At 42.8% G+C, this 23882-nt stretch overlaps 8 protein-coding genes across 8 annotated transcripts; 5 read left to right on the top strand and 3 right to left on the bottom strand.

The window, feature by feature from the left end:
• The first annotated feature begins 1109 nt into the window (after positions 1 to 1109).
• On the top strand, positions 1110 to 2886 carry K450DRAFT_244404 (uncharacterized protein). Its single transcript, XM_051589576.1, has 3 exons — positions 1110 to 1225; positions 1282 to 1778; positions 1874 to 2886. The coding sequence occupies exons 1-3, from the start codon at positions 1201 to 1203 to the stop codon at positions 2666 to 2668; spliced, it is 1317 nt and encodes a 438-aa protein (XP_051443982.1). The 5' UTR covers positions 1110 to 1200; the 3' UTR covers positions 2669 to 2886.
• Positions 2887 to 3817: 931 nt separating this feature from the next.
• Positions 3818 to 5746, top strand: K450DRAFT_199863 (uncharacterized protein; the record flags this gene model as incomplete). The annotated part of the gene is made up of 1 exon (XM_051584617.1): positions 3818 to 5746. The coding sequence occupies one exon, from the start codon at positions 3818 to 3820 to the stop codon at positions 5744 to 5746; it is 1929 nt and encodes a 642-aa protein (XP_051443981.1).
• A 381-nt stretch (positions 5747 to 6127) lies between these two features.
• On the top strand, positions 6128 to 6757 carry K450DRAFT_244400 (uncharacterized protein). Its single transcript, XM_051589575.1, has 2 exons — positions 6128 to 6274; positions 6586 to 6757. Exons 1-2 carry the CDS (start codon positions 6208 to 6210, stop codon positions 6729 to 6731), a joined length of 213 nt encoding a protein of 70 aa, XP_051443980.1. The 5' UTR covers positions 6128 to 6207; the 3' UTR covers positions 6732 to 6757.
• On the top strand, positions 6659 to 9396 carry K450DRAFT_244394 (uncharacterized protein). Its single transcript, XM_051589574.1, has 7 exons — positions 6659 to 6707; positions 6793 to 6814; positions 6879 to 7456; positions 7594 to 8379; positions 8479 to 8702; positions 8771 to 8792; positions 8850 to 9396. Exons 3-7 carry the CDS (start codon positions 6908 to 6910, stop codon positions 9165 to 9167), a joined length of 1899 nt encoding a protein of 632 aa, XP_051443979.1. The 5' UTR covers positions 6659 to 6707; positions 6793 to 6814; positions 6879 to 6907; the 3' UTR covers positions 9168 to 9396.
• Positions 9397 to 12986: 3590 nt separating this feature from the next.
• Positions 12987 to 13926, bottom strand: K450DRAFT_244387 (uncharacterized protein). The gene is made up of 5 exons (XM_051589573.1): positions 13792 to 13926; positions 13643 to 13707; positions 13481 to 13574; positions 13292 to 13410; positions 12987 to 13210 (listed from the first exon to the last, which is right to left on the bottom strand). The coding sequence occupies exons 1-5, from the start codon at positions 13842 to 13844 to the stop codon at positions 13140 to 13142; spliced, it is 402 nt and encodes a 133-aa protein (XP_051443978.1). The 5' UTR covers positions 13845 to 13926; the 3' UTR covers positions 12987 to 13139.
• Positions 13927 to 14976, bottom strand: K450DRAFT_244383 (uncharacterized protein). Its single transcript, XM_051589572.1, has 5 exons — positions 14651 to 14976; positions 14522 to 14582; positions 14395 to 14439; positions 14221 to 14330; positions 13927 to 14103 (listed from the first exon to the last, which is right to left on the bottom strand). The coding sequence occupies exons 1-5, from the start codon at positions 14894 to 14896 to the stop codon at positions 13954 to 13956; spliced, it is 612 nt and encodes a 203-aa protein (XP_051443977.1). The 5' UTR covers positions 14897 to 14976; the 3' UTR covers positions 13927 to 13953.
• Positions 14977 to 16404: 1428 nt separating this feature from the next.
• On the bottom strand, positions 16405 to 19090 carry K450DRAFT_244374 (uncharacterized protein). Its single transcript, XM_051589571.1, has 2 exons — positions 17318 to 19090; positions 16405 to 17143 (listed from the first exon to the last, which is right to left on the bottom strand). The coding sequence occupies exons 1-2, from the start codon at positions 18927 to 18929 to the stop codon at positions 16575 to 16577; spliced, it is 2181 nt and encodes a 726-aa protein (XP_051443976.1). The 5' UTR covers positions 18930 to 19090; the 3' UTR covers positions 16405 to 16574.
• Position 19091: 1 nt separating this feature from the next.
• Positions 19092 to 23829, top strand: K450DRAFT_244370 (uncharacterized protein). Its single transcript, XM_051589570.1, has 8 exons — positions 19092 to 19292; positions 19547 to 19658; positions 19738 to 20421; positions 20486 to 20602; positions 20667 to 22353; positions 22435 to 22600; positions 22667 to 23638; positions 23707 to 23829. The coding sequence occupies exons 1-8, from the start codon at positions 19156 to 19158 to the stop codon at positions 23759 to 23761; spliced, it is 3930 nt and encodes a 1309-aa protein (XP_051443975.1). The 5' UTR covers positions 19092 to 19155; the 3' UTR covers positions 23762 to 23829.
• The last annotated feature ends 53 nt before the right edge of the window (positions 23830 to 23882 follow it).

The raw sequence follows: 23882 nt of genomic DNA, 5'->3' as shown, positions 1-23882 counted from the left end.
GGCATTATGTATTCTGCTCTAGTTAACGGGTCTAGTGAGTATTAAGCAACCGTACTTCACTTAGATAAATAGTTATCTATCGTTCCTCTTGACCTCACCTGTTTCATTATACGATGCTATGTTCAACTCATAAAGGTATTGATTTAAAGACCGTGCTTTAGCTGCATTTGGAGGCGTATGAATTTTACACTCCTGTAAACTGCAGATACGACACAGATCAGTAGTTTATTCTCCACTCTTATCATCGGTTGCTTTAAAGCGAGAATTCACCTCTACAATCCATGGCGGTAAATAGACTATTTCCGATTTTGTGGTCTAAAATACTGTACATTTCGTCGGGCTTCTCGAAGTTGCTAGGTTACACCATATAAAAAGTTTCATGCAAAAATGCATACCTAATCATCCCATTGAGTAAGGAGATGAATACGTTTGGATTTAACACAATGGTCTGTTCATAGTCATGTAATGCTGAATGATGATGATTAAGGAGGCACATTTTTCATCCCGGTCGTTGCCAAAAATTCTATAATCAGACTTATGGGTTCTGTGACCATTGCGATTCCGAAGGCACCAATAACGAAAATCTTGGCTCATAACGAACAAGATCGTCATAGTCCCGCAAGAGCAGAGATACGCTCAACACATTCTGCTGACTTGGCGGTACTCAGCTCACATTCTAAGTAGAGTATAGCCGCACGTTAAAATTACACACAGCCAAAAAAAAAAAAAAGATTGGGTTACTCAATAATGGAGCATGGCGGCATGCGCATATACAATTATGGATGATGCCGACACACAAACGTTAATGATTGTAGCAAACCATCACTGTAATATTATCTTGTGCTCGTGGCTTTGACTTTTCTTTTTCTTTTTTCTTTATTGCCTACCTCTACCCCCAAATTCATACTCCCACAAAGTAGTGTGTCTGGGTAAAACGGAGGTGAGATGAAAAACAATGACTGGTCTCTTCGGCAAAGAAGTCTATTTTGGCAGCAACATGGTTCTGTCAGTGCTCGTGTTTCACCTAGATTTTAATGAGCGCTCGTTAATTCGAATTTTCTTGTATGGAAATCTCGGACCTCAGAAAAAATTTCAAGGAACCTGGTGCACTCGGACTTAATGTTCCCGGCTGCGAATCATTTATATTATGATGACTGACTGTATTGAATCAGGCCAAACTCTTTTCACTCCTTATATCATATGTCGTCTTCATTTAAGAAAACAGGTGAGCTTTCGAAAGATATCAATCTCTATAATTGTCATCCACCTCATATCATTTAGCTTCCATATCTGAAACCACACATTTCAAATTGGCGGATGCTACACAACTATCAGCTACAGCCAGCATCAGCTCAACCCAAAGGCCATCGTCTACATTATCATTAGCGGCTTCAAACACTATATCACCCACCAACTGCCAGCCTAATGGCTGTACAGCCATATGCTCACCAACTTGCTCAAGCGATCAAGTCTGTTCACTAACAGTCATGCAAAGTTGTGGACAGTGCCCACCTTCCCAATGTATCAACAAATCTGCAATCGATCTACCCAATGCATCAAAATCTCCCAATATATCAGCTTCGCAATCCCCAGGGACCAATATCGGCTTAATAGTGGGATTAACAGTAGGACTAGGTGGAGGCTTAGTTTTGTTGATTGTCCTGTTTCTCTGTTGGCGCAGAAGGCAAAAAAAGCAATCTGAGAAGAACGCATTGATCCTTCCTACCAATATAAGTGATATCAGTGGTCCTCAACCCACTTTATCAAGCCATTCTGCCGTAAGTAGCCACGTTGCTTGACAGAGAAGGGATCGGCAACATAAAAAATATTAATCATTCATCATTATTTTAATTCAACCTCCGGTGTTCTTTAGCAGAATCAGGACCCAGAAGCCATTGGCTCCGCTTATAATTCTACTGAGAAGACTCCAGTGATACCCAATGAAAACAAAGTTACACCTAGCATCCAGACCCTTGATCAACCCAATATCGCGCCGGCTGTTCCGACGGTGAAAAGCGAAGGAGGAATTAGCCGATCATTGAGCTTGAAGACCAAACAGACTCAACTTCCCCAAGCCGCCGTTGTCCGTTCATCATCGATGCGAGTCACAAGAAACGAAATGAGGCGAAAAAGGTTATCCGACAATCCATTTGATGATTTAGAAGATGAATCAAAGATTGTGTTGCGTCGCGCAGTATCAGTGAAGAAGAGTCAACGATACCCGAGGTCAGGTCTTGATACTGTCGACGACCCAGGGAGACGACCGCAATCCGAACTCTATGGCAGCGAGAGAGGTTCCGTCCATAGCATTTATTCTGCAACACCCGCTATTCAGGTAGTCCGTGCAAAGCCTGTAGTAGTTCGTGTGGATTCTTTGAAAGGTCGGGATGGTCGAGTGACTCGTAAGGCATCACAGCGACGTCTCTCTTCCAGGCAAAGTATAGCCGCACCATCTCAAGTCACCTCAATTACCAATACCTCCATCTCTCAAGAACAGCCAGCACCCGATAGACACTCTAAATCAGCCAATACAGCAACCACGCATTACACCGTCGAGTCTCAACCCTCGGAAGGCGAGATTACCATTCACTGGGACAAAAAGGCGAATGTGCCGGAGACCGATACAGTTCCAGCATCAGACGCATCCAATGACTCGGAAAAGTCATAGGGGTTCGACAGACAATTTCATGTTAAATACAAGTGCATACGACCCAAGGTCAATTAAAAGAAAAACTCTGCTCCACTGGATGGACAGATTATCATTATAAAGTAGTGTAAATACGGAGCACCCAAGTGTAATTCACAGCTATGCAATTGAGGGTTTATATTCAATACTGCCTTGCTTGTAAACAGTTTAAAACATAAATTCGTGATATCGTTCGTCAACTCCTAGTCTCCTGACAAAGTGATTGTAATGAAGGGTTAATGGAAGCTGGGCCTTGGTGTGGCTTCCCGTTCGTCATGAAAGTGAGTCTAAAGTGCGTGGCCGAAACTAATCGAGAGTGCCACTGGATGACCATCCTGTTGCATAGGGTTGTCTGTATGTGGAAACTATCCCATCTTACAAATATGTTCGCTATATGATTGGTGAGAGGGCTCTCCTTTCGTTAGAGCATGACGGTATGCACCCTGCGTTATCAGCATTGAATGAGGTTGAAAATACCTTCTGTTACTGTCAATGCATTTTGAAAAACCTTGGTGTTATGACTTTTGAAAAGTGGGGTTTACACATATTTTTGGTTTTGACGAGGTTTAGCATAGATCTTGAAAAATTTCAATGAAAGTGATAGTGGGAGAGTTTCTTCTGGCCAATTTTTTTTTTTTTTTTCGTCGCTCATTGCCAAAGCCTATTTTGACAAGACGAACGAAAAGATCTGGCGACGGAAAAAGGAGCCGAGTTCAAATGTGTCTATATATGTGCTTCCACATTACTCCAATTCTCCATATGATCAACTTGACGTTCTGCCAAGTCAAGGGTTCAAAACAACAAAATATGGTAGATCTGTCATTTTGCACATCACTACCTGCTTCATTGATACTGGTTTACACTATTCTTACTTTGTTATCATGATGACGTTTACTCTCTATGGTGTCATCCCTCTTGAATGCTGCGTTCACTCTCCTTATACTTGAACAAGTCTGCCCCTTTTAGTTGGCCCTTCGATTTCCCCTCACCGCAGCTCCATAGACAGGATATTTCGTAGTTTATATCTGGGTAAAATTTTATTTTTGAACAATTGGCCCTTTGGAAACTCATGCAAACTTTTTTCTTACAAAGTCTTATTGCGATAACAAGGCCACAACATAATCGTTCATAATGCCCAGGTCTACATTTTCAAGGTTATTCCAAAGAAATGGTGGTGGTAAACCATTAGAAACAGATGATTCAACCTCGTCGTCGGAAAACGTGAAGTTTAAATTGCGGCCACACAGTATCTACATGTCCGCCATGATCTTCAATAGCGAAGGGAACCTACTGTTGACGCCCTCAGGCCACATTCCGACCGTACCAGTCATTCAGGACGATCAAGCTTTATACGACACGTTCGATGACACCAGCACCGAATTTTCTTGGGCTGTGAAGACATCCATGGATTGGGCTGATCATGAAGATGCAGAAGTTTCTAGCAACGACGCAAGATCATCTTGTTCAGATGAAGGGCTCGGAACCAGCGATGAGTCTACGAAGAGTCAGAGTTCATCCTCAGATGAATGCATGTCTCCTGTCAATTGCAATTTTTCAATGGACGATAGTCGTGCTACGCTGCAGTTCAGAGAAGGCGTTTTGACAGCTGCCTCTCAGCTTAGAAAGCATACTGGGTGCCATCAGCTTGGTATCTTCCACGATAAGGTTGTCGAATTTCGCCGCCAAGACATAAAAATGATCGTCACAGTCCAATTCTGCCCAAAAAGTCTGGAAGGCCTGTATGGATGCACTTCTTACCCAAAAAGCTTACAATCCTTGCGTTGGGCTCCTCAAGATCGCATTAATTCACTCTATGGAGAACCACAGATAAATTCTGATGTGTGGTTTCGAGCTCAAGCTATTTACAACGCCAGACGTGCCATCTTAAATCCTGGACTTTACCTTGGTCTCTTCCATGTTCAAAGTACGCCACGAGGACTGGGAATACTAGTCGACAAGCGACACAAGAATCTGTTACCATGTGCACGCATAAGATCGGAAACCAACCTGTCTAGTTCTGAATGGAAATGGATACAAATGCAAGCTGAAAAAGACATTAATACAGAAGATGGCATAGCATTCCTTAAAAACTCTGGTAGCGTGGAACGCAAGAAAACCATACTCGAAATCGAAAGGAAAGTCGCAACCTTTGCTTCTTCAGTACGACAAGCGAAGAGCATGCTCGCTAAAAGCACTGGTGTGGACATCCAGATGAGTGACATGTTTGCGGAGGACACTGTCACTATCACCAAGACCAAAGGAGATGCGAAAGGGAACTTCCATTACGCAACGCTGAGCTCTGACGCAATGTTCGTGACTGAATATTTCAAGCATCAAGAACAATCTCTTCAGTATAATGAAAACGGTAATGGAATCATATCAATCTCGGATATGATCATGAAAGAAAACGATAACAAAATTGTTGATCACGCGTCTAATGTACCCATTCGCATTATTGTCATCATCAAACCGATGAGCACCGTTGGACATGATGTAGAGAAGTCCGTTAATTCTGGTTACAAATTCCACCCCTTCCCTCTCTTTGATATCCTTCATCACAGCTGTTATAATGCAACTGTTTACAATCCTTTGCGCCGATCCATGTTACACCTACAAAACGTATACACTGCCATACGTCTTCACTGTGAAGCGGGCAATGACATTGGCTCTCTGGACAACAGTTCGACCATATCGGATCGAAGCTGTTTCTTCACTGATAGTTCAACATCACAAGCTAGTCGTAAACTCGCCTCGTCTATATGCACTACAGCAACTACAAAACAAAAACGAAATTGCGCTCTTTCAAACCTTGCCCTGGATATGACCAAACTCACCAACAAATGGTTACAAATTTCTTGGACGTATAGGATGATTACCTTTGATAGAAAGAGATTACTTAACCAAGCCAAAGTTGAGTGCACAACCATCCACATTCCCAAACGAGATGGAAGGTCTTTAGGTTCACACTTACAGGCACCATGCAGCTTAGCCCGCACTAATTCTACCGCCATCCAATCCTTGGAAGTAGCTACTTCCCTATCCCATTCACTCACTTCTTGAAATTAATAATGATGTTATAAAGTAATCTATATTTCGTGATCCTAATTATTTCCTTTGATACTCGTTCCTTTCAACATGAAATTTACCATTGTAGTATGTAGTGTACGAGTTGACTTGCAGCACTAACGCCCTGAGAATAAAATAGCCCCCGTACAAATAAGCCGTTAAGATAAAACAGAGGAAAACGCTTTTCATTTCATACCATTTCTTATAGTCATATAGGCAATTGAATGTTGTAACAACCTATATTCTTCCATGTCGAGTGTTTTGGATTTTTTTCACCTGTCAAATATCTTTTGACCCATTTCTTTTTGAGTCGCCATTCCAAATTGAAATTTTGTCTGCGTCATCAATTTTTTTTTGTTGTAAGGGTTTTATGTAGGCAGTCTGTAGCTACAATCCTGAATTTACTGTTTGTAACTGTCGCTCTACTCCCCACTCCTGCAAACGCCTGCTGAATCATGTTGCGCGTTCTCCAATCCAGTGGAATCTCGCGCAGAGCTCCTGCCATCATCAACAACATTGGAGGTAATTTATTGCCAATTCTGTGTTTTTTTACTGCCATTCATCAACATCCTGTCCGACGCACCAATGGGGGTGATCATAAACAACATGTTCGATCACTACGACAAGTAGCAACATCTCTGTCCTGCAGTGGTTTGAATCCGCACAGGCGTAGCCTCGGTTATGGTTACAATTTTGCTGGTGATAATGTCTTTATTGACTCCATCGAAAGCAGCCCGATTTCCAAAACAAAAATAATCACGCACACCCCCATTTCGTGCCACAAACAGGTCCAACATCCTCAACATTCACTAACTCTCTCCATTTTCTGCCAGCCCGTGCATTTTCTTCCACACCCTCTAATAACGAAGAAGTCGAGATTTTCGTCGATGGCAAGTCTGTAAAGGTTGAACAAGGTGCTGCCCTCATTCAAGCCTGTGAGAAGGCCGGAGCTGATGTAAGTTGGAATTCACCTTTGTGAATTTGGCGTCGTTTAATGTATATCACACACCTAATTGAATTCGTCTTTGCTTCCTAAATAGATCCCTAGATTCTGTTATCATGGTAAGTGCCCATCCACTCTCTACGTTCAATTCCTTCAATATTTAAGCATTTTCACCCATTGCAGACCGTCTTGCTGTTGCTGGTAACTGCCGTATGTGCCTTGTTGAAGTCGAAAGATCACCAAAGCCCGTCGCTTCTTGCGCATACCCCATTATGCCAGGTATGAAGGTCAAGACCAACACTCCTTTGGTCCACAAGGCTCGCGAAGGTGTCATGGAATTCTTGTTGGCAAACCATCCTTTGGATTGTCCCATTTGCGACCAGGGTGGTGAATGTGACCTCCAGGACCAAAGCATGCGATATGGTAGTGACCGTTCCCGTTATAACGAACCTGCTGGAAAGCGTGCTGTCGAGGACAAGAACTTTGGACCCCTTGTGAAGACTGTTATGACCCGTTGTATTCAGTGCACTCGATGTGTTCGTTTCGCAAACGAGGTTGCTGGCGCAACTGAACTTGGTACTAGTGGTCGCGGTAATGATATGCAGATTGGTACCTATATTGAGAAGACCATTTCTTCTGAAATGTCTGGTAACATCATCGATCTTTGCCCCGTCGGTGCTCTTACCTCCAAGCCATACCAAATGACTGCAAGACCTTGGGAACTCAAGAAGCACGAATCTATTGATGTTACTGATGCCATTGTAAGTTGTATTTCATTTTCTGAAACATTATCCACCGTATATGCATGCATTCACGAACAAAATATTGTGTATACGATGGTTGGGTGAATGATGGTGTAACCAATATGAGTGTCTCTAATCGTCGTCGTCTTTAACAGGGTAGCAATATTCGTCTCGATTCTCGTGGTGTCGAAATCATGCGTGTTCTCCCACGCCTTAACGATGAAATCAACGAGGAATGGATTTCCGATAAGACACGATTCGCATACGACGGTTTGAAGCGCCAAAGACTTACTACTCCCCTCATCCGTTCTGGTAACAAATTTGTCCCCGCCACTTGGGAGCAGGCTTTGACTACCATCGCCAAGGAAATGAAGAAGGCTGAAGGCAATAGCATGAAGGCCATCGCAGGTCACTTGGCCGATGCTGAATCCATGGTCGCTTTGAAGGATTTGTTCAACCGATTTGGATCTGAAAACCTTGCCATCGATGCTCCTAACGGCAGCAAGCCACTGGCTACTGGAAGCGATTTCCGATCCAACTATATCCTTAACAGCACCATTTCTGGAGCTGAGGATGCTGATGTTGTCTTGGTGGTTGGCTCCAACCCCCGTCACGAAGGACCTATCTTGAACACTCGTCTCCGAAAGGCCTACCTTCACAATGGCCAAGATATGGGTCTCATTGGTGAATCAGTTGATCTTTCCTATGAATACACTCACATTGGCGAAGACTCCAAGGCTCTCGAGCAGATTTTGAATGGCTCTCATCCGTTCGCTAAGAAGCTTGCCGAGGCTAAGAAGCCCATGATCATTGTTGGTTCTGGAGTTGTTGAAAACTCAGCTGATGGCGAATATGTTCTTTCCAAGGTTGCTGAACTTGCCGAGAAGCACAAGGATACCTTGTTCCAAGAAGAATGGAACGGCTTCAACGTTTTCCAAAGAGTAAGTGGTTGAGGAACCTTGTAATATGAGTTGATGCAGTGCAAACCTTACGTTTTCCGATCCACGTTTGCTAATCCTTCCTTTTCTGTTTTTCATTAGGCCGCAAGTCGAACTGGTGCTCTAGATATTGGATTTACTCCATCATCTGAGGAGGCTGCTTCCACATCAGCAAAGTTTGTTTATCTGTTGAATGCTGATGAAATCACGGCAAAGGATGTGCCCAAGGACGCATTTGTTGTTTACCAGGGACACCATGGTGACAATGGTGCTCACTACGCTGATGTTGTTTTGCCAGGCTCAGCTTTCACTGAGAAGAACGCTACGTAAGCTCCCTTTCGCATTGTGCGCATGGAATGCAACCAATTCTAATCCTTTTTTGCCCATGTTCTAGCTATGTTAACACTGAAGGACGATCACAATTGACGCGTGCTGCTGTCAACCCACCAGGTGCTGCTCGTGAAGATTGGAAGATTATCCGAGCACTTTCTGAAGTGGCTGGAGAGGCCTTGCCTTATGATGACCTCCCTAGCTTGCGCTCTCGTCTCTCCGATGTCAGCCCCTCTCTTACTCGATATGACGTGGTTGAAACCCCTTCGCTTGGTCAACTTGGACTTTCAGCCTTGCGCAAGAACAACGTACAAAGCACTGGTGCTGTCCTCTCTTCGGTTGTCAAGAACTTCTACCAAACCGATCCTATCTCCCGTGCTTCTAGCACAATGGCCAAATGCTCTAAGCTTTGGGTAGAAGGAAAAGACGTTAGCGACGAATTGGAGGTCGCACATGCTTAGATTTGCAAAAACTTTTTTTTCAGTATCAAACATAAACTACAAAAGGAAAATACAAAATTAAAACTATAGTTGTGATTCGCGTCGGTGGGATTGCATGAAACAGGGATAAGGTCATGCCGATTTAGTTTTGAGCAAGTTTCCGATATAGATGAAGGCGCACGTATCAAGTCGATCATACACATACTGACCAAGCTGTAGATGAACCTACGCTAATAAAAAAGTGCTGGCGATGAATAGCTTTGGAGGTAAAATGCCATCCAAAGTCGATGTCATTTAGGAGGTGCTAAACAGAGGAGGCAGCGCTTTAACTAATCAGAAGATGTTCCCCTCTTTCGCTGGTTACTTTTCTCTGTGGCTTTTAGAAAATGCAAAAAACCTTACAATTAGTCTAACTCTTTCAAGTCGTATGGCACGCACAACTCCCCCGACACCTTCAAATGAGAATTTTTCTGTGGGCAAGGATGATCAGCTCCCTGCATTCCGGTAATGCTGGGCTGTCGATTGCTGAAACACAGTCTGTCCACCATAGCCAATCTTGCTGCGTGAAAATCGTGAGTTGTGTACAAAGAAAGGATCGAAACAGATCATGAGAAAAAGATGTACACGGAAATGAAAGAGCGACATATTTGTTCTTTAGCGCGGTTGGTTGAACGACGATGCTTCACAGATCATATGGTTGAAGGTTGAGACGAAGGGGGTTGTGGTCTGCGGAGTTGTCAGGATAGGAAAAGGCTCTTTGTTTTGATATGTGATAAAGGATGCCTGGCTGGCGGCTAGGGATTTTTTTTAGTTTGCCCATGTTATGTCAATGGTAGATTTTAGACTTTGTTGCTTATGTTGCTCGACTAGTTTGGATTTTACCATGTATTTCCCGATTTTAACAACAATCGATAAGTTACCATGACAGTCGCTAATTTCAATATCCTATATCGTCAATTCTGCCATTACTTTCAAGTCATCTCTTTGTCAGAAGGAGGCGTTGTCTCCATCGTGCAAATGTGACGATTGTCAAAGAGTGCGTCATTATTGTTCGTTGTTGTCAAATTACGTTCGGATGTCCTCAATGTTTTATCAATCATGCTATGCAGCTTTCCCAGTTAGCTCACTTCCAGAACATGTTTTAATTTGAAAAAAAGTGAACACAGAGCCTTTAGTTAGACCTCATGTGGCCATTATTTAGTGCACGCTCACTCACAATACGCTGCTCTTGCCTGGAACAAAGCGCTGTGAAAATACAGGTTTTTGCCCAGTATATTCTCGCCCCATTTACATCTCAATCAACTCCTTCCTATTATGTGTGAACTCCAGCCCCCCTTAGGGTCAATATACATATCAAAAACGGAGAAGATTGGCATTAGTGATCATAATCAATGCATCGCAGCCATAAGTTGATAAAATTTAAACTTGTTTGGAAGACTTCACCTCGCCAGTAAGTTTATCTCATGGAATAAGGTTATTCAAATTTTGACTTTTCGTTGAAACAGCTTAGAATGACCATTCATATTTGACTGTGACAACATCGGCCGGGCCAATTTCCACGCCATCATGCTACGGTGTCTGGCAGAGTCGCTGCTCTAATCAAACGTAGGACAAGGAGCCCAAATGAAAAAGCAAGAAATCTGAAAGAAGCAAAAGAAAATAGGGCATGAAGGATCTGCGCACACGATTTACTTTAGCACCAAATAAAATACAATTTCAAAAAGGAAAGCTGGTGAACCTGGACACATTATTTGGAAAACGATCCACAATCAAAAGGTTAAGGTACCTGCTAAGACATAAAGCAGTCTGAGCACCGGTTGCACCATTTTAAGCTTTACCTTCCATCCAGACTAAAAAGAAAAAAAAAAATTATATAAATCCTAGCCATGATCTTTATTTTTAAACACGCTCTCTTGCAGACATTTCATCACAGTCTTATTACCATCTTGCTTTTCTTTTCCTCCACTTTATGCATTGTTCATTTGTCATTTTCAAATGAGTGAGAAAATACTGTTCAATTCACGCTGCATGGATTCCTCTTGGCCTCTTCAGAATTGGGCTATAAGCAACGGTCGGATGTATGACTTTGGCAATCCACTTTCAGAGATGGGCAAAATAGAAGTCCAAGAATTGCATAAATTTGATTTGCATGACTCCGATGGATTCAACTCTGTCCTTTCCTCTCCTTCAATGTATCAAGACAATGTTTCTTCTCCATTAGGCATTGATATCTTCGAGTACGATACAATCTTCAATTGTGAGCCACCATTCGCAATATTGGATAGAACAATACCATCTTCCGCCATAACACCGGTCGATGAACACCTTTCCTATTCTGATCAAGATTATTTTGCATCTCTCCATAACCACAATGTACTTCCGTCTCCGCAAAACACCATTGTATCTACGGTCGACGACATGTCGGATATCGATGATGATAGCTATTCAGAAACGTCAGACTGGCATCCTCGTCAACCATATATGTCAGCCAATAGCTCTATGGCAGACTATAGCGGACAGCCTATGGAAGGTAGCTCAATAGATTACAATGAACGCAATGCCAAGTCCATGCATCCATGCACTTTCTGCTCGGCAGCGTTTTCAGAAACGGGACAACTTCGATTACATCTTCAAAAGTCACATCGTCCACATAAGTGCACAGCCTGTCCACGCGCTTTTGCACGTAAACATGATCTTCATCGCCATTTTCGAACGCATACAGGAGTGAAGCCTTATACATGCGCAGGTTGCAATAAAGGGTTTGCAAGAACAGACGCAAGACAAAGACACTGGCGTATGGACCTTCAATGTGCTGCAGAAGGTAGTATGAACTCTTCACACCGAGGTAGACGTCCACCCAGCTCAAAAATGGAATCAATAAAAAAACACCAATCGGCATCATAGGCGTACACAGCTTATAGCCAATTCATCTGTGAGAAACCCAACAAAGAGAGACATACCAAAAAAAAAAAAAAGGAGAACGTCGACTTTCCACAGGCATATGTTTGCCATTTGTCTTTATGTATGCGCTTAGTAGCTACACCCATACTCATGTACCTTTGTACTTTCAATTCTTACTTTGTTCTTGAATTCAAATACCAACAGCCTATTGTAAATTTTGTTGTCTTTAGTGTGAATGAAAATAAAATAAAAACTATTGTTGTCAATGACAAATTTACTGGTCAGGATTCTTGCTTCATGATGAAGAATACAGTAATGCCACATCGCCAGATAGGTCAAACAACAACTGCAAAAAAAAGTAAGAACAGCAGAGTGACTAAAAATGCCACTTTTATTTTTACGGAATGGCAAAATATCGCGAAAAGCAAGAGAAACATATAAACTCGATATCTGACTAGAGGCAATATTCTATAAAGTTCATGTTCTAAAATTCATCACAAAGCCCATCGGAAGAGGGGGAAAGAAATTGCTAATACTTTCATGAAAGAAATATTCCTAATTTAAGCCAACCTTGTGCATTGTTTTACGCGCTCTGGTCTCCTAAAGGATGGGAATACCTGGCACTGTCACTCATTCCCATATTTTGATATGCCATACCAACACGAAGAGACCGATAAAATTATGCAAAGATCACCCTTTCCAAATGGCGCCTATGGACTTTTTCTATTTGTGCAAAAGAATTAAGCCACGGCTATATTTTGTCAATATTATGCTGATTCACATGGCGTACATTTGAAATGCTCACGAAGCATACGGAGTGGTTGAATTTGGCATCATGTAGGCTTTTCAGATCGAAATTCTATTCATGTTTTCTATCGAATTGTCCCTGAGATACTTCCATGTGAACTCGCGTTCACTTCATTTCACCATAGATTCCTGATTTATTGTTTGAATGTTTATAAATCATGATATCTGCTTACACAAATAGAGTCTATGGTTCAAGCAAGGGGGTGCTGAAAGTGGCTATTTAGGGTGTATTATGTCCGTTCAAGGTTACAGTGACCCATTACTGGGAACACGCAACGTCCGTGGTCATAGTGATATCAAAATATCGGAGTACGGTGTTAACTGTTGTACATGAAGTAGACCTTGGCTTGCTATAGCTAACATTTGATGCGAAACGGGCTCATTAACAGAACAGTTCCAAAGGTGATCGTATACAGATGTCACAAAGCATGGCATACTTAGGATGTTAATGAACGCCTGGGAAATCGCAGCTCTTTTTGCTCGAGTCAAGCCAGGGAATAGGCTATGGAACACTATTTTGTTGGTGTCCGCACTTGATAGTAACCTACATGTGTACCTATTTGACATATATTAGATTTATTTATGACAAGTTTCGTGCACTTTGTAATCAAACATTGAACACCAACGAGAAGAAATTATAGGTTTCCTGGTCCGACCAATGAGGAAAATTCCTGTTTTCGACAGCGTTGCTAATCTCAGAACTGATAGGAAACTCGAAATCTGGCATTCGAAAAACATGGATTAATTTAGAGATTACCATCTCAAGTTCAAGCAAAATCCCATAGTACCTTCTATGGATGACCATTCTTCGCCGTGCTCAGGTAAAATATCGAGTGCTGGGAACTCCCTGGGACTTTATAAACAATGATATGGGTATTGCATCATTTTGAGATCTTTTGTTCAAATTTGAGTTGCATCCAACAAAGGTTTAGCTTACGCGCTCGGCCTTGTCTCATTGTCAAAAGCAGGATTTAAACCGGTGGAGCTCATGGATGCCAGAGATTTTGCAACTAATTCAAAAAGTTTACAGCATTGATAGAAAGTGAATATTAATAAACAGTATCTGCAAATGGACATCTTAACTGAAATACCCTAAAATTCAAAGGAAAGCATCGCATTCACCTGAGCCGGCACGAGATTCCCTTGTACCGTAGCTATCATCAGAAAGGTATTCTGGTTGATTCCAAAAGAAAACTTCTCCAGTACTTTCACCGAGATGACCGCGCGCTTCTTCTGGATCTTCTGTGGGCTTCCATATTGTAGTGAAAGAACAAGCGAAAAGAACAAGTTATGTGTATTGATATTTAGATCTACAAGCAAATATGCCTAATAAGTGGCATACGATAGATCACTGCAGAAGTCTTACCACCATCATTTCATTCTCGTCTCGTACTTGACGCCCAATCAATGATTTGTGAATTGCTAGTCGCTCGTCAAAATACTTCGGAGCAGACAGTGGACCCTCCCTAGCACTACCTAAAATCAAAGTTAGCTCAATCTTGCAATGGTTAGAAGATCTGTGCACAATGAAATTTCTTACTTTTTTCTTTGTTTATCCACATCTCCTTCAGTTCAGTAGCGTGTACTAAAGAGGAACGACATCAATGAAAAACAGAGCTCGCTTGGACGTCACTTTCGTTATAATGTAGGAAGGAGTTAACTACTACCTTGGCAGCCAGGATGATGTAGAAGCTCATGGAATTTGCTACGTATTTCTTCCAGGTGTTTCTATTAGGAAGGGGGTATTAATATGCGCCCCTGCATGTAGGTATTTTTTCCCTAGCTATATCAAGTACCTTTTGATCGAGCCTTTCCCGTGTACGATGAGAGTGGTTTTCTGATAGCATGCTAGCCAACTGTTGCGCTGTAAGCTCAACCTGAGAACCACTTGCCAATCTGTGTTTGACATACGAGCGTTTAATACGCAGCGCATTTTCGCTAGGTAGGTCAATTTGAGACAGACTGCGTTCCTGATATACGCCCATGCCTCTCAATATTTCGATGCCGCCATTTGTATCGAGGTTTTGATCGGTGATTCCCATTTTGGCTTGATCTTCAGTGACCAGTTCCTGAGAAAATAAATCAGCTAAATCGTCTATTTGGTGATGATGTTCTAAGAAAGGTATAGATGACTGACCACGGAGGAGGTTTTAAGAATGGTAGAGTCGCTCAAAGCCTCGTTGACGCCCGGTAAGGAAATTTGTAATGGTCTGGATAAGATAGCTTGTCCTCGAGCTTGGGAAAGCGTCTCTTCACTATATCGAGTATTTTAGCGCAATATCATATGAGTAAGTATCCATGAAATGAAATAAGCCCAACTGTTCTCCACCAGAATGCCAAATTGCATCTGATATGCCAATCAGAGAGAGGTGTTCTTCCATTTCCTGACTGTGTCCTATGGTCTTCCAAGTTCTTGATCCTATACTTCCTTCATCGTTATCTATCGAGATAGCGTCCTGTATGTCAAATTCCAAATCGTCAAAATTAAGTCTTGTTGATGACAGAACTGTTATAATGTATGTGTCTTAGATTTGAATTGAAAATTCTTATGATGAAAGTGAAGGCATTTGATAAACATAAAGGGGCTTACGATTCAAAGGTGGTGACTCCACGAATGATAAATCAGTCGTATAGATGTGACTATACTGCTTCTCGCATGGTCGCAAGTTGAAGAACCAGTCTGGTCGAAAATTGTCTTTATCAATCTAGCCGTAGTTCATGTTGGTTATAAAAGACGATAGAGCAACGAGACCAAAAAAAAAAAAACAAAAAAAAGGAGGGATTTGCCTACCAAGTTTTCAAATGGATGCACGGCGTCCGATAGCACCATGCCCATAGGGCTACCATTATCTGGTAGAGTTATAGACTTCAGTCTATAGATATAAGAAGTTATGAGTGGGTATTAGTATGAAACATTACGCGATTGATAGGCATGCTGTACGATGATAACAAACCGTGCCATTGTTCTCGTTGTATCAATGTTGATTTGTCGACAAGTTCCAAGCTCTCGTTGAAGATTTTGCCACACGCCTTTAACAGCCGCTGTCGAAAACGTTAAAAAATACAAATCATCGTAACAGCCTGAGTTAAGCTTACCATAATGAATATCACACTGTTGATGATGAACTCTGACCAAACCAGTTAATAAACTTGACTGAATTTGTAGAGTCAGTGGCGCCTCAATGGTACATAGGTAATTACTATGTAAAGTCAAATCAACAATAAGCTGTGGTAAGTACGGCCTGTTCAAGACAATATATACCAGCTTCGCTCGATGTTCACTTCCATAATGATCCGCTTTGTAATTCTATGTCTTCCTGACGCAAGAGGCATACCATGGTTTGCAGCGAACCTCATAGTCAGAAAATATTAAAATTGTGTTGCTGGCCAAGGTTTTATGGAATGCTCAGATTCTTTCGATTTACCAGATGGTTTGCAACGGAAGGTCGTTTGTGCCAAGCATTTCCTCAAGCTGTAGCATGATATCAGGAAGTTCAATGAAAAAGGTCAAAGTGACTACCACCCTGAAGTTGAAAAGATCGCATCAACTGATGGATTGTTTTATTGATTTAATATTTAACGTTATACTACTGTACAGTAAATGAACCGGGCAATTTCAACTACACTTTTGCAACAATACTGGCAAAGGATAAGTTAATATATTCTAAAAAAAAAAAAAAGGAAGAAGAAAGCAGCAGCATATAATACAAAACTGGCGTTTTATTCGACAGAGTCAAAGACGCACTTTTGATTGATACGAACACTCCATACTTCCATTTCTTCTATAGCAAAGTCATTCTCATTTCCACTTCTGATTTGTCCTTCAAACGCGTAACTTCGACAAAAACTAGTTGCTTCGTCAATTGGGTTGCCAATGAACAGGTCATGGCCGCCTCCAAAGATTGGACCATAAGCTGCATGGTTATGTATGGCATAATGGAGATGCGCTCGCTTAAGTAAATGAAGCGTTGGCTCTGGGTAGAGCTGTGGCTGCGACAAAGCCGTTGAAATATCATCAACCTGTGTTTTACTGCCCAAATCCCTTTCCTCATCATCATAGGACGTCTTCTGTTGGTATGAAAAGGTTGTTCCAGAGTCGTCAGAGGGAGAGAGTACGTAAGAATCAGGCTCTGCATCAGGAACGGCATCCGAAGGCTCTGGAGTCATTTGCAGCTTTCCCAAGACAAGATCAAGGGACGGGTCAGCAACAGAAGAAGGTGACAGAGCTACGGAGCTATAGGTGGAATCGGTATATGGAGAACACGGCCGATCTTCTGTAAAGTCGCTCACTGATGTGTCGATGGTGAGCTTGTTAGCCAAAGTGGATGTTGGGCGACTGGTCTGACGCTCCAATCTTCCGGTACCAGAAAGTGTAAACAAAAAAGCACGAGCAAAGACGTATCGGCCTCCGGTTTCACTTCTCCAGCTTTGGGAATTGTAACCACCAATAATTTCGTTCGTACCTTTGATCTTGATGACTGTGATGGTAGGACCTTGATTATCGCACTTATGGTGGAAAGATTTCATATCTGGACCATGTACATTGCTAGAATACAGAAGTTTCCATAACGATTGTCTGTAGGAAGGATGGGCAATTGAAGGTCGTGGAACTATACTCTCTACAAGTGAAGAGCAATTGTTCGATTTATCTCCGGCAATCCAATGGTCAATGATTTGCTTATTATATCCAGATATAAGTCGAGAATCCAGTAGTTTTGATTCTCTAGGCACCGAAAGTCGTGGAGGGAGATTATCTAGAGTGAGTGATGAAGCCTGCTTGCTAAGAATGTAGTGATGTAACAATTTTTGTCGCAAATAGGGTGGCACGACCTTGTATGGCTCAACATGTTGTATGTACTTTTCTCCATCGATCAGGGGGAATCTTATGCATGGAACCAAGGCGGTCATGTAATCTTTGACCTGTGCTACTAGATTCTTCTGTTCATCTGACCAAGTGGACGAATTGTCATCGTCGGAGACGCTGGGATCTGTGGCGTACAGTGGGAGTTCTGGGGTTGAACGACGTGGAGGCTGGGGGGAATTTGGCCGTTCAAATTGTCCATGATGTCTCGATGTTGACGGCACCCATTGTGATATGCCTTGACTGTTTCCATCATCTTTATCGTCCAGTGCGTGGGCATAAGACCAGAAGAGACACGCGCACCAGATGTCATATTCATCCATTCGCAAGTCGCTCCGGTGTAGTATTTCTACTAACAAATGCTTTTTCATCTTTGAAAATCCCGTGGTGCGAAAGTACGCATAAGGATCCAAGCATAGCAATTCTGTACAGCGAAGTCGTAAAATGCTCCAATCGTATGTGTCCGCAAGCTCAAAGACCTTGAACACATGCCTCTTGAGATAAACTTGGTATTTGTCAGCAATGTGGTGTTGTAAAGGTGTGACTAACGATTCGACAATCAGCTCGGAGGCAGCCACGAGCAGATCCAGCAACAAATCACCTTGGGTATCATAGTCGGTAGTGGACTTCACTTTCGGAATATTGATGGATTGAAAAGGTAACTTGACGTCCGACTCTCCGCTGCTGGATGAGGCCATGCTGAACACACTTTGTGTAAGACTGAAATCAGATTGACTGTCACCGAAATAACCATCACTCTCATCATCGCTAGAAAGTATTAAGGAGGGATTGTTTTGACTTAGAATTTGAAGAGTGGAGATATTGGAGGATGATCGTCGGAGAGGCCGGTGCTTTCTACTAGGTGAAGTGGGTTCTGATTTCTTGGTACTCAGAGGAACCGTTTCCGTCTTGAAGCCCATAACCCAGTCGACTGTGCCTGAATAAAAATAGCGTAACAACATAGCGAAAGCATGTTTGTTGACGTGTGGGAGTTCAAACTCTATCAAACCATCGTTGTCTCGTTGAATATTAGAACGGTCGGCTAAGACCATATCGAAGTAAACACTTCGGCATTGTAGAATCAAGGAATGGGCGTAGAATGGGGTAGGGTCGGGAGTACCTGTGAGAATGACAATGTCCGCCTGGCTACGGTTATTGTATAGCTTTGAGAAATCTCTCGAGAGATGGACCAATGGAGTAGGCGATATGAGCATTTAATGCAATGATGATTCCTAAGCTGTCTGTTAATGAGAGTTTTTAAGTGAGGTCTTGAAACGACAACTGCGCAGAACAATGCCTCATGGCGGTTACACAGTTTAGCAACCTCTCACAAAATCGAAAAAAAAAAAACCTGACTGGCGTTGAAAAACCGGAGGCTCAACGAACGATATTTTCTACCGCTTCCTCTACTTTCCACACTCATCAATCCTCATCTAAGGAATGAATCCTCCTCGAGTGCTGTGTAGGGTACACGCCTTATACGCATATCAGTCTGGCGATCCGTCAGCGCTGTCATTTGGAAAAGGCGACATCATCGAGGTCCTAACCCAACTAGAATCTGGATGGTGGGATGGATGGTACGTGTGCAATCTTTTATAATTCCTTGTAATCTCGGTTCGATCCATGTTTTTTTGTGCTCCAGCATTGTTGATAGTATGCTACATGCTGCTACGGCTTATTTGGATGTATTCAAATATCTTGCATAGTCGGTCGAGAATCGCTGGCTAAGGCGGGGAGTGCTGCTTGAGTAACGTCGAAACCCATGGTGGCTTGAGTGCTACGAAGTGAGGGGCGTACAAGCAAGGGTACTGATATGGTTGATAATTTATAGGTGCAATGGCTTGAGAGGCTGGTTTCCTTCCAATTACGTTGAAGTTATTGAGGACGAGCCAGAGATGATCGCAGGCGATTTTGGCTTAAACCAATCAACAACGGCGACCAAGGTACGGGCTAATTTTCCCCAACCCACCCATATCAAAGTTTAAAAAATACTCACGTTTTTTTTTTTACTTTCAATGATAGCCATACAACAACCATCAAGCCAACGAGAACCAGTGGTTTGATGAGAACGATTTTAATCATTACAATGAATCCACACAACACCAGCAGCAATTTCATGAACTGACTGCACGAAGTAAAGAACAGTTAAGACTCTCTTTGGCTTCGTCTGACCGGTCTTATTCGGCCACCCCAACTACGGCAAGATCAAGAAGCAGAACGGCTGCCAACCTATCTGAATCCTCTAGTATGAAAAATGGGTTGCCGCCCAATTGGGTGAAACAGACAACGGAAGATGGCTCCGGTTTCTACTATTATAATCTCACCACTCATAAAATGCGGTATACACATCCTAACGATCCGGATGAAGAGGAAGAATCCATGGATGATTTTTCGGATAGTGATGTAAATGACTTCCGTGCGTACAACGGCAACGGTCGTGCGTCCCCAGATATGGCTGCCTCCGTACAGTCGCGATCCAAGCTGGCTCAAGAGCATCCTGTCAGCGAATCTGAAATCAGCCAGGATGAAGACTTAAGTGACAGAGAGTTTGAGCCCCGAATTCCACCTCGTTCTGCCAACCGTATCAAGGTTGCTGAGAAATTCGTGGATGACCGCAGCATGGCCAGCTCCGGCAACCATAGCCGCTTAAGCTCCGTGTCCTCTCAAGGTACTCAAAACAAATATCTTCGAGATGTTGACGAGCATGTAAGTCTCAAATAGCGGCATGTTTGGTTTTTTGATAAGGTGACTTATGCAGACTCCATTGTAGTATCCTCCTAACTGGACCAAAAAAATGACTCCTCAAGGTCGTCCATATTATTGTAACATGCTTACCAATGAGACCACATGGAACATTGAAGACGTCGATCCCACCACTGGTGAACTGGTAAGCTCTCCGTACTAGACGTAACACACAACCTCATTACACCCCTAATACCTCGTCCTTGAAGCTTATACAACCCGGAACCCCGACCCAGTCAACTGCAAATGAGCCTATTAGTGGATCTGCTGCTGACACTGAATCAAAGCGATCATCAGATCATTCTCATCTCTCACGCCGAAAAGTTGTAGATCAACAAATCAACGAACCACTTGGATGGGGTAAACTATCCAGTCTTATTGCCCACGCCATTCATGATTTGAACAGTGCAGCCAGGAATGGACAGCGACACTTGTATAGAGATCTCACAACAGCAGTTGTTGAATCCATCCGTCTCATGTTGTACACCTCCAACTCCATCGACAAAGAGAACTCTCCTCACCTCAAGAACGATAAGAACTTACGTACTCAATACCGTGCCATCATGGCAGCTCTTTCAAAGTTGGTCTTGTCTGCCAAACTTGCCTCCACCATGTGGTCGCCTCCCGATGCGGTTGTTAAGATGGAAACCGACGCTAACGATGTATTGGTCGCTGTACGAAATTTCTTAGGCTCAGCACAAGAAGCCTGTATAGAAATTCAAGATACCGATCCTCGCTTATTAGAGAATGGGGCCACTTCTATTGCTTCGCTTCAATGGCGTAGGAAACGTAATAACTCACAGAGTAGCGCTCGAGGACCAGCCAGTGAGTTGGATGAACCCCAGCCTCGCTTCTTCCTTCACCCTGAGCAAGTATCCATCTTGCAAAACTCAGCAACTAACATGCATGGCACCATCATGTCATTTATTGAATACGTGCGAAAGGTCGCCGAGAAGAAAACGAACACAAATGATGTCTCCTCCGTCACTCCCAACATTCAATCTGCTACACCACTCATTATCGCCCAGTTCCGTAATCTCGGCAATATTATCAGTCAATTCTTGAACCACGTCGAAGATATCGCTGTGGACGATGCTCTTGCTCATGCTGGAGATTTGAAATTCGCAAAGCAATCTTTGTACAACTCTATGGGATCACTTTTTGTGGCAACCCAGTTTATCACCAATGATGCTCCTACTCCGGATGAATTGGATGCAAATGTAGCCCAAGTCGAGCAGTGCGCAACGTCGGTGGAAGAGAGTGTATGGGATATCTGTAGAGCCATTTCTCAATTGACCTCTGAGCGAATGTCAAAGCCAGTTGTCCCAGCTGCTGTATCCCAGTCTCCACCACCAGCAAGATCAGCCCAAAAAACTCCTCCAACATCGCATCAAATACGAGATACCAATGACTTGTTAGCCTGGAAGATCCCAGACACTTCCCTTAGCATCGATACAGGCAAGGATATTGGTCAAGACTACTTTAGTACACAAGACGAAGATGGACGAATTTCTCCCGATACCGATATATCAGATCGTGATGAGTTGGATGATATCCTTGCGTCCCCGGAGGATGATCTTTCACCTCAAGCGCTTGCACAACGCTCCATGTCGGATAACCCAATGAGTCGTCGCCCAGATGATAAGCTCAAGAAATTCTTTGGAGAGGATGCAGCTGCAGCTGCAAAGCGCCGCGAAACCACCATTGGACCTGCTAGCACGGTGTCAAATATGCCTTCCGCCATTGGAGCGCCTACTTCATTAAACGCACCTGAAGTTCCATGGTATCTAGGATACGATTATACTCCCAATGACATTGTCTTCAATATGGAAGGTCAAGTTAAAGGTGGTACTTTAGCTGCGCTGGTTGAGCGGTTGACATTGCACGATTACCTTGGTAAGTGAAATTGTGACTTGTCATTGGAATATGATCCAAAGAACTAACAATGGCTTTCTTTCATTTTTATGATCTTTCCAGACTCCAAGTTTATCAACACTTTCTTATTGACTTACCGTTCATTCTGTACAACCGATGAATGGTTCGATCTACTTATGCAAAGATATAACTTACCACCACCCGCAGGACTAACTCCTGAAGAGGTGGATGTTTGGAGTGAGAAGAAGCTCAAGCTCGTTCGATTGCGGTAAGAAAGAAAAAATCATCAGATGCGCTTTTCAATGTAGTTGTGATATTGACCTGTTGCAAATAGTGTTTTCAACGTCATCAAGACTTGGCTCGAAAACTTTTACAACGAAGAAGAAGATCAACATATTATTGCTCGTATCATGGAGTTTGCCGAGGTTACCATTCGTGAATCCATGCAGTTTGCGTCTGAGCAACTCATCAAATTGGTCAAGAAGCGAATGGATGCAGATGACACTTCCCAATTCCGTAAGATGACATTGACACCGGGCATACCTGCACCACAATCTATTTTGCCAAAGAACATGAAGCGTGTCCGCTTGTTGGATATTGATCCACTTGAAATTGCTCGTCAATTGACCGTCATGGACTCGCGACTCTATATCAAAATCAAACCAGTCGAATGTCTGGACAAAAATTGGGGTAGAGAAGACTCAGAGAACATCGCTGCCAACGTTAAGGCATCGATTGAATACTCCAATCAAATTACCGCTTGGGTCACTGACTCTATTTTGAGTCAAACTGAAATTAAGAAGAGATGCGCCATTATCAAGCACTGGGTCCAGGTGGCCGAAAAGTGTCGTATTCTCAACAACTTCAATACGTGTATGGCTATTCTGTCTGCTTTTGATAACAGTGCAATTGGTCGATTAAGACGAACATGGGACAGTGTGTCAGCTCGAACGATGCAAACGCTGGCGTATATTCGTAAGCTGATGGGAGCCAACAAGAACTTCAACGAATATCGTGAGATCATTCACTCAGTCAACCCACCCTGCATTCCATTCCTTGGTATTTACTTGCAAGATTTGACTTTTATCGAGGACGGCAACACCAACTTTTTGAGAAAATCAAATCAGCTCATCAACTTTGCAAAGCGTATGAAGACGGCAGAAGTTATTCGCGAAATTCAACAATACCAAAGCTCGCCTTATTTCCTTAATGCTGTTCCTGAATTACAGCTATTTATTACGACCCATCTGCAGAGCAGCCGTGATGAAGAAACGTGTTACAATTTAAGTTTAGCTTTAGAGCCCAGGTGAGAGCCTATCCTTGTACTGTTTAATAGAGCTGCAACTCATACTGATCTAAACTACCGTTTCGCAGAGAACGTGAAGATGAAAAGATCGCAAGACTATTGAAAGAATCCGGTTTCTCTTAAACTATAAACCTCCAATATTTGCAACTTCCTTGACTAAGTTAATAAAATTTGAATTGTTCAAACCCATCGCCAGCCTGTATTTTGTTGAGTGAAACCAATGCAAATTTTGTGGGCAACAGCA

Source organism: Umbelopsis ramanniana (genome assembly GCF_025399195.1).
Source record: "Umbelopsis ramanniana AG unplaced genomic scaffold K450scaffold_33, whole genome shotgun sequence".
Classification (NCBI taxonomy): domain Eukaryota; kingdom Fungi; phylum Mucoromycota; class Umbelopsidomycetes; order Umbelopsidales; family Umbelopsidaceae; genus Umbelopsis; species Umbelopsis ramanniana.
This window is presented reverse-complemented; position numbering and strand designations above follow the sequence as displayed.